The sequence below is a fragment of the Camelus ferus genome, chromosome 15, assembly GCF_009834535.1.
Source record: "Camelus ferus isolate YT-003-E chromosome 15, BCGSAC_Cfer_1.0, whole genome shotgun sequence".
NCBI classification, from domain to species: Eukaryota; Metazoa; Chordata; class Mammalia; order Artiodactyla; family Camelidae; genus Camelus; species Camelus ferus.
In genome coordinates this window covers 4,064,328-4,078,991 of record NC_045710.1, presented here as the reverse complement: position 1 = coordinate 4,078,991, position 14,664 = coordinate 4,064,328, and the positions used below count along the sequence as shown (strand labels likewise).

The 14,664-nt window shown below is 49.1% G+C and overlaps 1 protein-coding gene across 1 annotated transcript; it reads left to right on the top strand.

The window, feature by feature from the left end:
• The first annotated feature begins 763 nt into the window (after nucleotides 1-763).
• On the top strand, nucleotides 764-12,375 carry CMPK2 (cytidine/uridine monophosphate kinase 2). The gene is given in 7 exon segments (XM_032496968.1): nucleotides 764-1,067; nucleotides 1,069-1,519; nucleotides 1,521-1,577; nucleotides 2,993-3,107; nucleotides 4,017-4,218; nucleotides 8,948-9,181; nucleotides 10,668-12,375. Coding segments are annotated over 7 exon segments (1,353 nt in total). The 5' UTR covers nucleotides 764-897; the 3' UTR covers nucleotides 10,792-12,375.
• The last annotated feature ends 2,289 nt before the right edge of the window (nucleotides 12,376-14,664 follow it).

The following is a 14,664-nucleotide window of genomic DNA, read 5'->3' as shown; positions in this document are numbered from 1 at the left end:
TTTCTTGCAGGGCATCTAATGTTTTCCATCTTCGTCTCAATTCTAAATTTTTTGGGTCTGCTTGACAATCATTTTCAAACATATCAATCAATGAGTAAAAACAAAATAAAACATCCAAATAATGTTGTAACTGCTGCGTGTACTCCTCGAAGGCGGCGATCCGTATGACGCCCGCTGCTGAAAGCGGCGCTGTCAGGCCGTCCAGCTGCTGTCTCCTTGGACCTGCAGGCACCGCTTTTATTTGGCGTTTGTAAGGCAAAGGAGAGGTGCCAGTCTGGTGACACTTACCAGTTTGAGAGTCATTAAAAGGTGTGTGTGCGCGGTGGGGTGGGGTGGGGGGTAATCCCAAAAGAGGGAAAAGCACGTGCAAAGCCGAGTGAAAGCGATACAGCAGCTCCTGGGACTCGAGTCCGGGCGAGGGCGCAGCGCTGAGGTCGGGGAACGGCCGCCGGCTCTGCGGGACCCGCAAGTCAAGCCCAGGTGAGACGTCAGCGGTGCGCGAGGGCGATGGGGAGCCGGTGAGGGTGGTGGCGCAGGGGACACTCCGGTCTAGAAGGCAAAGGTCTCACGTACCGCCTCTGAGACACGCACACCATACACTGGACTTAAGCAACACCAAGGGAATTATTCAAACCGTGGCCCGGGGCCACCTGCCCTCTCCCCATCGCAGCGCGGGCCCAGGTCCCCATCCGAGCCACTCTGCCGCCGGGCGCCCGCGGGCGTCCCCTCCCGGCGGCGCGACCTCGCCGCAGGAGGAGGCGGAGGCCGAGATCGGGCAGGGCGCCCGGGTCTGGAGCCCCGCCCACCGCCGTCGCTTCACTTTCGGTTCCCCGCGGCGCCGCCCACCGATCCCGGGGTTTCGTTTCCCGGCGTGCGGGGCGGGACCGGGAGGCGCCCATGGCCTTTGGCTGCCGCCCGCGCGCCCCGCTGCTGCTCGCGCGTCTCCTGGGACTGCGGCGCGGGGCCTGCGCTCGGGCCATGGCGCCGCCTCCGCGCTGCTTGGCGCTGGAGCTGCCCGGCTGCATCCTGGCTCACTTCGCCGTCGGCGTCGAGGCCCCGGGCCGCGCGCCCCGACCCCCGTGTGGCCGCGCTCCTGGGCCCCCGGGGCCGCAGCTTCTCGCTGAGCGTGCCGGTGGCTCCGGGCGGGGACTGCGCGGCCCGGGTGCGCGCGGCCCGGCTGCACCAGCGCCTGCTGCACCAGCTGCGCCGCGGCCCCTTCCAGCTGTGCCAGCTGCTCAGGCTGCTGTGCTACCGCCCGGGCGGCGAGGCGGGCGACCTGCAGCACGGCTTCCTGCTCCACGACCCGCGCGACAGCCCCGACACACGGCGCGCGCTGCTGGCGCTGCTGGACGCCTACCCCGAGGCCCCGCTCCCGCGCCTGGCCGAGTTCGTGGGCGACCCGCTCAGCCAAGTGTGGCGGCGCCCGTGGGAGCTGCGGGACGGCCAGGGGTGGCGGCAGGTGGGCCGCGAGCGCGTCGTGCCCGCGCCAGAGCCCGAGCTGCACCCGGTGGTGCCCGATCCTGCCCAGCTCCGGGGTCTTCCCCCACCGGGAGGCCGCCCGCGCCGTTTTGGAGGCGGTAAGAGTCGGCCCCTTCCCAGCGCTCAGCATGGACCGCTCCCCCCACACCCAGATCAGAGAAGTGGGTACAGTGTGCTCTCGGGGGTTCTACCTGTCCTGACCTCTCTTGTCCCGTAGTTGCTTCACTCCCGTCCGCAAATCCGGCAGTGAGGGCGGCCGGAGTGCCAGCCGCTGGTTAGACACCGTGGCTCTTTCGGGATTCTTGCCCGCCAGGAACCCCCAGCCTGATGTGCGAAACCGACGTGCCAACAGGAGCAGTGGGGGGACGGAGGTCCTGGCGGAGGGAGGGGGCCGCTGGGTGTGGGGGAAGACAGTGCCCTCTCTCGGAAGGAATGACCCCACCTGGGGAGGTCGGGATGTAGAGAGAAGAGCCTGAGTTTGGGGGTTTAAGAAACTTGGACTTAAGCAGTGCCTGCTACTTACTGGCTGTGACCCAGCCACTTAGCTGCTCTGCCTTTGTTTTGCTTCCTTTCTTCTGGAAAGTACCTGTCCTGCAGCGTTAGGACCAGGAAACGTGACACACAGCAGGTGCTCAGTGAAGAACAGCTAAGATTCTTTCTGCCCGCAGCCCAGGCTGGTCCTGAGGCTGGGTTGTGGCTCTTGGATGAATTGTGTGGGATAGGATTTCTGAGTGGTTAAGATTACAAGACCTGGCTTTGAATCCAAACTCTGACATTTATTACCTGCGTCAAGTTCAGTACGTTTCTTAAACATTCTTTGCCTCGGTTTCCTGAACCCATAGGTGGGGAAGATAGCTGCATGACTCTCACGGTGATCGTGAGCAGTGGCCAAGTTAATACTCTGAAAGCGCTTAGAACATTGCCTTGCGCAGCGCAAGCAAGTAAGAAAATCAATGCCGGGCCTCTCTGTAGAGATGCTGTGAGAGCACAGTGATGTCACACACGGTTAAGAACTTTGAATCCTCAGGAGCCCCTGCCCTGCTCACGTGGTAATGATGGGCAGTGCTTGGTGATGGCCAGTGCTTGGTGCTCTTCTGAGCCCCGAGTGCTTAGGAAAAGACAGGATGTGGACTGCCCTCTTTGGAGCCTGTGGTGTGGCTGATTTCCCACATTTGTGACACATGGCACCGGGCAGGTCCTGTGGCTCCACTGTCGCTGTGTGACACTGCTCCACATTTATGCATCTTTCCTGTCCTTCCTCATCTGGGGGAAGCTGGTCAGTGAAAGTTGAAGGCTGGGTGATTCCGACAGTTACTGCCTTTTTGAGCCTCAGCTATGCAGTATATCATAAAGTGATTCAGCCCTTGTCAGGTTCAAAATACTATGTGTTCTGGCACGGTGCCAAACATAACACACCTGTTAGCATTGTGCAGTCTTGCTCCCAGCAATTAGACTGTGGCTTCTGCCAAGGTCCCTGTTGCTTCACTGCTGATGCCTGGATGTTGTGTTACAGTGTACATCCTTCATTCCTGAAGCCCAAGCGGTGCTTGATCTGGTTGACCAGTGCCCAGAGCAGGTCCAGAAGGGAAGGTTCCCCATTATTGTCATTGAAGGACTGGATGCCACAGGTAAGAGAAGTGTACCTTTTAGTTATAGGCAATGCAGTTAACCAACCAGCTGCATGAATAGTAGACAGGTCTTGACAAACAAAACTGTATACAGGATTCAATCCATAAGCCTCCTATGAATCTCTAGTGTGTGCCAGGCGTGGAGGGAGGCTGGCCAGGAAGATGGATAATTTCTGTGTAAGGCCATGGAGAGATGGGGGAGCTCAGGTGCCCTGGGAACACAGGAAGGCACAGAGTGCATCCTCGGTGTGAGAGACGAGGGGACGGAGGCACCGCGGGGAGAGCTTGAAAGGGTGGGCACCTGGATTGTGTTTTCAGCAGATAGGAGCTGCTCAAGAGAGGAAGGCAGGAGAGACGCTCCAAAAGAAGAAACAGCAGGGTGAAGTTGGAGATTGGAACCACCTGGTGTGTCCAGGAACTACAGGCAATGCAGAGGCCCCTTGTGGAAGCAAAATGTGGAAGAACTAGGGAGAGGTGGGCAGGAGCCTTTGGAACTGCCAAACAAGCATCAAAATCCAGTGGACGTGCCCACATTTAGCCCAGAACACAACAGCAGGAGAAGGGTGGCTCTGAGGGCAGCAGGGAATACCCAAGGACAGGGCGGATCTTGGACAACAACAGTGTCATGTGTGTCAACGGAGGAGTGAGAATCTGGGGGCCAATACAAAGTCTCTCATTAGTTTGTAAACGAGATGACTGTTTTGTTTTTTCTCCCAAGCTTGCTAACACCCAACGGGGGAATCCTGAGTTCCTAAGGGTTGGCATCATTTTTTAAAGAGTCATATTTAATCTGCTCCTTCGGTTGACAGGTGGAAAGTATGTCTTTGCTCTTTCTGAGTGAATAGTAACTTTGGGGAGTGTTGTGTTGGCCATGGCTAAGATGTGCTCTACTTTGTATATGACCTGCAGGTAAAACCACGGTGACCCAGTCAGTTTCAGATTCACTCAAGGCTGTTCTCTTAAAGTCACCACCCTCTTGTATCAGCCAGTGGAGGAAAATTTTTGATGATGAACCAAATATCATTAGAAGAGCCTTTTACTCTTTGGGCAATTATATCGTGGCTTCTGAAATAGCTGAAGAATCTACCACATCGCCTGTGATTGTGGACAGGTGGGTATAAAGGTGCCTTCAATTTGGCATTTTCTTCCTAACATATGAGTATGATTGTATGTGTGTGCATGTGTGTGTGTGTGCATATATATGTAAGGACACAGTGGTGTTTAAGTCAGACTGTATTATAATAGTAGGAATAATGTCTATGATTTGGCATTTGGCTAAGAGCATTACACATACTATACTAACATCTGGAACAATTATTGCTATGTGGACACTAAATTTACTGATGAGAATGTAGGTCTTAGAAAAGTCAAGTAACTTGTCACAATGGCAGAGCTGGACATAGCGTATTGGGGAGATTAATAAAAGTCTCTGCTTTGTAAGTCGAACTTTGAGTGCTTCGTTGGTTTAGTGGCTAATCCAGCAAACATTTATTGGGCATCTAACATTTGCCAAGGACTGCTCTCAATTTAGGGAATTTGATAGTAAATTCCCAGGGCTGGACAGTGCCCTGCTTTCATGGAGCAGACATTCTACTGAAGCAGAAGGGCATAATCAAAAACGTGGACACATAAGATGATATCAGAGGAAGACAAATACTGTGAGGAGGGGAGATCAAGGTCATGTGGCTGAGGATGGCTAACCCCACACTAGATAGGGATTAGGAAGACCTGAGTGAGGAGGTACCGTTGGCCTGAGCTCTGAATGACCACAGAGAGACACACTGTGAAGATTCTGGAGTAACAGCAATATGGGAGGGGGATCAGCAGGAGCAAAGCCTAGACATGGGAAGAAGTGAACATATTCCAGGACCTGATGTCAAAAGGCAACTGGTCACTTGCGCATGCCCAGTTGGAGGGTTGCTGGTCCCAGCTAGTCCTAACCCACTGGAGCTCCAACTGGACAACAGCTGACTCCAAGTTCCTGCAAAACAACCTGGGCAAACATCTTAAGACTCCTACATTGGAGTTATTTCCTATCTAGAGGTGGTGATGGGGTCTTGTCACTTCTTGTTTAGGCTATGTGATGCTTATAGAATACGCAAGTTTTTGTAAAAACAATTAAAGTGAGCTTGATTAGTGAGGCAGCTAAAGTCCATTATTTATTAAGCAAGTTACAGTTTAATGGATCGAACTGCCGACTACCCGTGGGTTCGTGTGTGGACTCCTGGGAGTGGGACTGCAGGGCGTCGGGCCCACGAGTGCTCACCCTGAGTGGGTGCTACAAAGAGTTTTCTAAAGTGGTCGAGACTGTTCCCAGCGCCCTCCCCGCGCAGCGGTGTTTGGGCGTCCCCTTCCACCCACATCCTCATCAACGTTTAGCTCCGCCAATTTTTCACTTCAACTCGTCTTGCTTTTCCTCTGTTCCCTGTGGGAAGGTCGGTCAGTTAAAAGCTAGTTGCTACACCTGGAAACAGAACTTCTAGCCCTGTCTTGAAATATCTTTCTGAAATATCCCATAGAGAGATACTCAGAGTGTTTGTCGGGAATAAAGTGTGTGGTGGTGAAAGGGATGGGGGGTGGAAGGAGCAAGAAGAAAATAGTAAACATTAGTTAGAAGGCCTGTGCTGTCATCTCAGCTTTAATGCTGGGGGCACTTTTAACTTTGGGGATGGCAAGGCAGTCATTTCAAAGCTGGCAAGTGGTACAGAATCTTAGAGGAAGGGGAGACACTGCCTTCCCTTGTGGGACTTCTTTACCTGTGGGATGTTTTCACCCTGCATTTGCCATATTGATATCTTTTTTTTGATACAGTCCCCTTTATTTCAAGGAAGAAAACCTAAACTTGTCCTGATAAAGTGTGACTTCATCAGGCACATTCCTTTTTTTTAAAATTTTTATTGACATATAGTTGATTTACAATGTTAGTTTCAGGTGTACAGCAAAGTGATTCAGTTATGCACATACAGACATATGTATATTTTCTCTTCAAATTCTTTTATTGTATGTTATCACAAGATATTGAATATTGTTCCCTGTGCTATCCAGTAGGTCCTTGTTGTTTATCTATTTTATAGACAGTCATGTGTATCTGTTAATCCCCAGCCCCTAATTTATCCGTCCCCGCCTTTTCCCCTTTGGTAACCATAGTTTGCTTTCTGTGTCCATGAGATTTTTTTTTTTTCTATAATGTCCAGAACCCCTGGAGCGGCACTGGCTTCTGCATGTAGGTGGACGCTTAGCCTCTCCGTCCCCGTCCTGGTCTGTTAAATGGGGGGAGTCCTCATCCCTTCCCTGCTGCCCATCAAGACTTGTGATGAATGGCCCATTAGTTGGTGCAGGTGGGACTACTTTGAAAACAGCAAATGGCTATTAAAATGTAAAGCCTTATTATTATGCAAGCTATGTATAATGTGTCAGCAAATTGCATTTGATTTGAACTAATGTGGTTTCCCTGATGGCAAGGAATGGAGACTTCAAAATAGTGAAGAGCCTGAAATTGATGGCCAGGGGGTATGATTATTTAAAATGAGCCCCGGTGTTGTCAGCGAGAGAACTCTGGCTTTGCAGAACAGGGCCCCCATTCTGCCCCGATTTTCCTTCTTTGTGCCTGTGAATTGCTTGCAATTTTGTTCTTTAAAGAGATAATACTGCATCACCTTGTCAGAACAGAAGAAAAGAGCGGTTATTTGTTGTCTGAGTGGGTTTTGCTCACGTTTAAAGATTTTAACGAAATCCATTTTAGACAACACCATCGTCTAGCTGAAAACATAAAGGAGACAAAGAGTAATTTTCGATGGTGACTGTGGTTAAGGCTGGCAACTTAATCTCACTCATTACCTTTCAAAGTCTATTCTTGCTGACGGTTCTTCTACGATAAAGGAGCCTTTTTACATTTAGATGATCACAGCCTCCGTATTCAGAGCTGAGCATTTAATTCAGTGAACATGTAGCGTGTGTAAAATTGCAGTTCTGTTGCCAAGAAAGAGATAGCCTGGACCCTGCAAGGATGTGCCCACCTGACAGAGAAGATGGAAGTACAAGTTTGTAAGTGGTTAGGAGTCCGGTAAGTGACCCACATGTGTGGCCCGAGGCGGAATTCAGGGAGCTCGCAGGTCCCGCGACCTGAGGATCTCAGAGCACGTTTGTGGGATGGAAAGGGGCTTTGAAGGATGAACAATGTTAGAATTGGTCGCCTCCCAGATTCACATGCGTTCCTTTCAGACCTGTTTGTACTTTGTTATCATAATTTTAGTTATAACCTGTGTTCAGTAAGAATTAAATTTTGTCTCATAATGACAGTGTGACACTTTTTTTTTAAAACGCACTTGCTATTTTGCAACAATTATGGAAGGAAAACAAAGCTTTCAGGATTTTCATTTTCCAGATGAGGAATTTGAACCTAACCTTTGTCCACAAAGCAAGTAGGTGGCAGAAGGAAAAACAATACACGGCTTGGGTCACACTGTGGATTTATTTTGTAGATAAAGGACCAGTACGTCCTCTTCACTGTGGAAAGAAATTCAAATCTAAAAGGATTAAGAATTTAGGATTTTAAAATAGTGCAGACAGTAAATTGAAAACACAGACGTGGATGGAGCTTTGCATATCTGTCTATATTGGGGTATTTATAATTGTTTTATAAATATTTGTTGTAGGTGATAGACCCTTAATACTGGATTGGAGTTTTGCATTTAGTCACTTAGAATTGGAATATGAGATGAACAGGGCAAAAGTATAATCAATTATGCCAAGTTATAAAATAATTCTGTCATTCATTCATATACCCAGAGAACATTATTTATTGTGCACTTATTATGTACCAGAAGCTAGTTTCAGGTTTTGGGATACAGAGATGACTCAAAAAGGAATTACCTAGTGGAGGAGACAAAGGAGAGGAACTTGTAAACAGTAGCTCCAACTTACAGTGAATCCTTGCACAGAGCTGCTTGAGCATGAAGAGCACTGAGGCTTTTGGGGGCTTCATCTGAGGGGGGGGCGGGAAGGAAGAGGAGGCACTTTGCTGCCTGAGTCCCTCACTCCAGCTGCAGGAGAATGTGGAGACAGACCCCCCCCCCCGGAGGAGGGTGCCCGGGTCCACTCTGGGAAGATGTTCTGTTCTTAGACGCAGGCTGAACGTTTTCTGGCAGGTGGCCAAAAGCCCTCAGGCTTTTTGAGAAAGAGGGTAGATTTGACCTTCCTTGAGGGCTGTGATTTTCTTTCCTCTCCCTGAAATATCTTTAAGAACAGCCAGTTGAGCATGACCAGCTTTGCTCAGGAAGGACGTCCACAGATTCTCATAGATCGTGTGTGGGTTTATTTCCCTTCCTGATCGATACGGATGCAGTTAGATAGATGACTGGGGAGCCGGGAAGGACAGAGGCCTCCTAGCCAGGGTTCCCAGAACGTGGATTTCGTCAGCTAAGTCAGTGTTAAAACCAGGCAGGAACTGAATGCACCTGCAGATTTTCATCGGACCAAGACACGGTGCTAAATGCAAACGGACTACCGAACAAAGCTACCACCCCTGCCGTCCTGCTGACCTGAAACGAAACACCCTACAAGGCCAGGGCAGCACAGGAGCCTCCCCATACACGTGGTTCCCGCAGAATACGTGATGCTCTGGGAAGTGCCCACTGCATTCTTATTGTGGTTGCTTTTAACACTTTTAGATTTTATAAATGTTTTTAAAGATGTGATTTAGTTTTCTCTCTTTACTGTATACAGTTCTAGGCCAAGTGCAGCAGAGCCATCCCCAGTTTCCACCTCCTCAGCAGCTGATTTTCAGGTGTTCCCTTGACTTCCTCTGCAGACGGGGAGCTCACTACTCCTTTTTCCTACAGGTACTGGCACAGCACGGCCACCTATGCCATAGCCACCGAGGTGAGCGGGGGCCTCCAGCACCTGCCCCCCGCCCATCACCCGATATACCAGTGGCCCAGGGACTTGCTCAAGCCCGACCTGGTGCTGCTGCTCACGGTGAGCCCCGAGGAGAGGATGCAGAGGCTCGAGGGCCGGGGCATGGAGCGGACCAGAGAGGAGGCGGAACTGGAGACCAACAACATATTTCGTCAAAAGTAGGTGTCCTGACACGCGATGTGGGGGGGCGGGTCCCCGGCCCTGGCGGTGACCCGGGATCCGCACTGACTTGAGTGGAGGAAATGGTGTGGTTCCCACTTTCCAAACCCCAGAGGCTGGATCCCCCAAGTTAGTCCCGCTCCGTCCGGCGGGACTGTTGCCTGGCACTGCAGCCTGCTTGTTCTACAGCCACGGGGCGCCTGACCAGGGATCAGACCACCGTCCAGCGCTGGCTGTGCCAGGAGCAGCGAGAACAGAGTGGGACCACGTGCCTTTCTGGGGCTTGGCTTCCCCGGTCATGGTAGAATGATCACAGGGACCGTCTGATGAGCTCACGGTGACCCTCACTCATTAGGGCTTCCTGTGTGGCAGGCCTTTGGCTTCCGATGCTCTGTAATCTTTGTCAGGACAATATTAACCATATTTTACAGTTTACAAAACGGAGGCTCAGAGGATGGAGGGATTTGTCTACTCTTGCATAGCTCCCGAGCAGTAACACTGGGATTAAAATCAAGAGCTTTCTGATTTTGAGGCAGTCCTTTCATTTTCCTTAGAAAACCACAAACACAGTAGCAGGAACGTCTGGGCTGCATTACTGCTTCATGGCTGAGGATGAACCAGTTCTGTACGACTGGTTCAAAGAGGCAGAACAGAGTCGTTTATATAAATAAACAATGATTGCGCTTTATCATGACTTAATTCTGTTGTGACATAAATAAAAAGCAACTCAGCTGTGTGCAAAGAAACCATGTCAAGGAGTTTGCTGGTACTAATTCAATTAAACCGCACAGCAAGGAAGGCATTATTTCCGTCCCCTCACTTCACAGACGAGGAAACTGAGGCACAGAGGGGCTGGGAAAGAAATGCGTCAGGTTCTCGTAGCTGGGAAGTGGTCCAGCAGTGCTGTGGACCCAGACCATCGACTCCAGGCTCTTGTTTTAAGAGAATTACAGAAACTTCCAGTGCTTTGGTTATATGCTCAGCCCAGTCATCCCACACGCACCGAGGCTCCCTCACCCTGGAAGGAGGTGTAAAATTCCGGGAAAGTTTTAGATGACTCCTAAACAAAAATATCGTATGTGCTAAGGGCCTCTGGCTGGTCTGAAATCCCTCAGGGCACAGGCTCTGCGGAGATTCCTTAATCTCCTTGAGCCTCTGCTGTCTTCTCTGCCAAATGGGGACGGATGGTAGTGGTTCCCCTTGTAAGGTTACTCTGACCATGAAACGAAAATGTGCAGAACACTAACCCTTGGCAGACAGTAGGTGTTCAATAAAAGCTGGCTACTGCCCATTATGTTTAGTTTATCATTTATTAACTAAATGTACCAAATGTCTCCCATGGGCAGAGCGAGTTGCGAAAGGGGCAGGGAGGTAAACCAGATGGGGACCTCGCTTCAAGCAGTTTCTGTGATGGAGGAAAACTACCTTTGCATGAAGAGCTGTGTTTGCAAACAGGCCAACTCTGTGCTCTCTGCCTGTCTGCAGGGTCGAGGTGTCCTACCAGCGGATGGAGAACCCTGGCTGCCACGTGGTTGACGCCAGCGCCTCAAGAGAGGAGGTCCTCCAGATGGTTTTACGCATAATCCGTAATCATTGTAGTGCGTTGTAGTTACGCCAGGCCGGGCGCCACATTTGACTAGACGGGGTGCTGTTTGATCCACCCACAACAGGTTCTGAAATTTTCCCAGGATTCAATTGCATAAGCGTGTTGTGTGGCAGAATATTGGAGACTAGACATTCCAATTTTACCTAAAACATTGTACTTGCTTCTGACCGATGGACCCGTTAAGACTGAGACTGGGCACCTTCCAGTGAGAGATGGTGACTGCTTTCTGCCAAGTACAACAAACGTTTTCTTGGAACATATTTTTAGCCACATCCCCATAAAACCCCTGCAGGGTTTATCTCCTCTAGAAAGTGTGAGGGAGACAGAAGCAACCAAGAAGACCCTCCAAGTCAGTGGAAGAGTGACCAGCCTCTCCCATGCCTGCGCCCGCTCACTGATGACACCTTGATGTGCCCGCAGTTGACTTCCTGCCAGTTTTGCCTCACTCTGTCTTTGTGAGCTCGGTCCCGCACCTTAGAGCCCAGTGCTCCCAAAGATTGCGTCTGCGTGTCCCAGCTGCTGGAAGACTCTCCCACTGGCCCATCTCATGGGGAGGGGGCACTTACCAAGAAGGCATCTGACTCGTGTTTGAGACCAGCAGTCCCTGAGAGGGTCCTCTTGGTCAGCACTTCAAAGTCAAACACAGAGGAGGCCAACTCAGGGTATTCTAAACACAGACACACCCACAGTCCTTGAATTCCGTTCTGAGTATTTATATTTCTCTTCTTTCCTCTGAAAACATGGGTTTGGACAGAGCAAGTGTTTTGCACTAAAGGAGCTGCATGAATCGCAGCCAGTCCAGCAGTGTGCTTTTATTGATGTTTACATCTTGTTTGTCCTCAGTGTAGGGGCTGGGCTTCACCAATCAAAACTGAAGCCAAGAAGCTGACTGCAACGCTTGTTACCATGTTTTCACTGGACGGATTTCATTTCTCCTGCTAAGTAAGTGCACTGGTTCCCGGAAGGGGATTTCTTAGCGTCTTGCCATTGAAAGGCTTCTCATTACACATGAAATCAGCACTGAGAGCTGTTGGGCTAGAAATAAAATAGCTGAGAAAAGAGAAAACTTAGTAGTTATTTGACCCTGGGTGAGTTCACTTAACATTAATAGCCCATGTAACTTGATCTAAAAATTGATAATAATTCTTTGTCTTAAGGAGTTGGCTGAATCAGGTGATTACCTAAAATTCCTTCCAGTTCTAAGATAGATGAATCTGTAAATTATTTTAGGGGAATGTCTCGAGGAGACATTTCCCCCAGATAGTTAAATTTAAGGTGTTATCAGGTTTATCACATGGAATCTTATAATAAAGCTTAGTACTAACTAGATCATACTGTTTTTCAAAAGAACTATAGGTAATGCATACATAATATATCTATGCATATAAATATGTCATTTGTCTCAGTTCAAAATATTTTTTAAATCTGATAAATCACGTTCAGTTTCTTTAAGATGTGATATCTAATTATGCTATTGGAGTTACTTACTTTGAACATTCTGGAAAGTTTACGCTGGCAGCCTAGAGACACAGACATTTAAGTCATGACCCTTGCAAATGAATAAACTAACTGTGATTTTCTAATCTACGCTACTGTCACAGTGTATTGATTTCTCTGAAGAGGCTCCCCCTGTGTGGCTCTTGTATAGGAAATTATTTGTGGTTAAGGAAGTGAGAATGGTTGAATTTGCGGTCAAAGTGCTTTCAGAGAAACAGGAGGGCATTTTTGTTTTGTTTTAAACATCATTTCAAGAAAGTGAAATCCCTTCCTCATTGCAGACATGAAAGAGAATTTTTTTTCTAATCCAGTAAGAAACCAGCCTTCATTCCCCTGGGCTCTTCCTACACTGACAGGTATAGAAGATGTGTGACTATGCGATAAGACAAGACCTGCCCAGAAACGGATGGCGCGGGATCGTGTGCTTGGCTTTGATTCATTCACAGTCCAGGACCACTTCTGTTCCTGTGATGGACCTTCAGTGTCCCTGGCGGTGGTTCTTCCTCTCCTCCACAGTAACAGAGCTTTGAGCTCAACCAGGGCTGCCGCGAATGACATTTCCAAGGCTCTCTTGTAGCTGGAGGGACCCAGTGGCCACTTACAGGCTCTTCAGGTTGTGTGTGAGCAGGAGTGAGGTCAGGAGCGTCAGGGGGGAAGGGCGTCCCCCTCCCCCTTTAACCCTTCACGCTGCTTGGTGTTCAGTGGTGGTGGTGAGGCATTTTGGGACCAAGAGACTAGGGTGACACTGTGTAGGTGGAGAAGCAGCAGGATGAATGGAGACGACCTTCGCTTACGAAAGATAAGGACTAGGAATGAAAATGTCAGTGTTCCACTGGAGGACGTGTCCACCTGGGGAAACTGCCGTGACGCAGGCACAGCTGACACTCACAGCCTCAATTTCTTCCTTCCCCGTTTTCTTCTCCTCTTGGTGGCAGGTGTCTGGGTTTGTTTGTTTGTTTGTTTGTTTGTTTTCTACACCAATCTCCTTTTTCACTAACTCTTCTCTCCATTAAACTTCTCTCTTCTAGCAGCAATTGTAAAGCATCTTAAAGATGTTTCCACCCTGAGCTCTTTTTGGAATATATACCAAGGAAATGATCAGAGATACACATAGAAGTGTTTTATCATATCCGCATAGTGTACTTCGAGTAATTGGAATATGTTTATATGCAGGCAGACCTTGCTGTGTTGCCCTTCAGAGATACCATGTGTGTCTACAAACTGGAAGTTTGTGGCAACCCTACATTGAGCACGTGTGTTGGCGCCATTTTTCCAACATTTGCTCACTTCATGTCTCTGTGTCACATTTTGGTAAATCTCTCAATATTTCAAGCTTTTTCGTTGTTATGCTATTTGTTCTAATGTTCTGTGCTCAGCGACCTTTTGTGTTACCACTGTCACTGTTTCGGAGTGCCATGAGCCACACCCACGTAAGACAGTGAACTTAATCAGCTGATGTCCTGTGTGTTCTGACTGCTCCACCAACTAGCTGTTCCCCGTTTCTCTCCATCACCTTGGGCCTCCTGATTCCCGGAGACACCAGAATATTGAAATTAGGCTGATTAATAGCCCTACAGTGGCCTCTAAGTGTTCAAATTAAAGGAAGAGTCACATTATCTTCATTTTAAATCAAAAGCTAGACATGATTAAGCTTGGTGAGGAAGGCATGCCAAAAGGCTAGACGGGTTGAAAACTAGGCCTTTTGCACCAAACAGCCAAGTTATGGATGCAAAAACAAAGTTCTTGAAGGAGGTTAAAACTGCTGCTCCAGTGAACACACAAGTGATAAGAGAGTTAAACAGTCTTATTGCTGATGTGGAGGAAGTTTGGGCGGTTTGGATAGAAGATCAAAGCAGCCACCACATTTCTTTAAACCAAGGTGTCATCCAGAGCAAAGCCCCAGCTCTCTTCAATTCTATGAAGGCTGAGAGAGGTGGGGAACCTGGAGAAGAAAAATGTGAAGCCGGCAGAGGTTGGGTCCCGAGGTTGAAGGAAGGAAGCCGTCTCCATGACATAAAAGTGCAGGTGAAGCATCAAGTGCTGATGCAGAAGCGGGGGCAAGTTCTCCAGATGATGCAGCTCAGATCATCCATGAAGGTGGCGACACTGAACAGCAGATTTTCAACGTAGATGAAACAGCCCTTTATTGGTAGAAGATGCCATCTAGGGCTGTCATATCATAGCTGGAGAGGAGACGTCAATGCCTGGCTCCAAAGCTTCACAGGACAGGCTGACTCTCTTGTTAGGAGCTAATGCATCTGATGACTTGAAGTCAAAGCCAATGCTCATTTACCATCTGAAAATCCTAGGGCCCTTTAGAAGGATGCTAAATCTATTCTGCTTGTGTTCTAGAAATGGGACGACAAAGCCTAGATGACA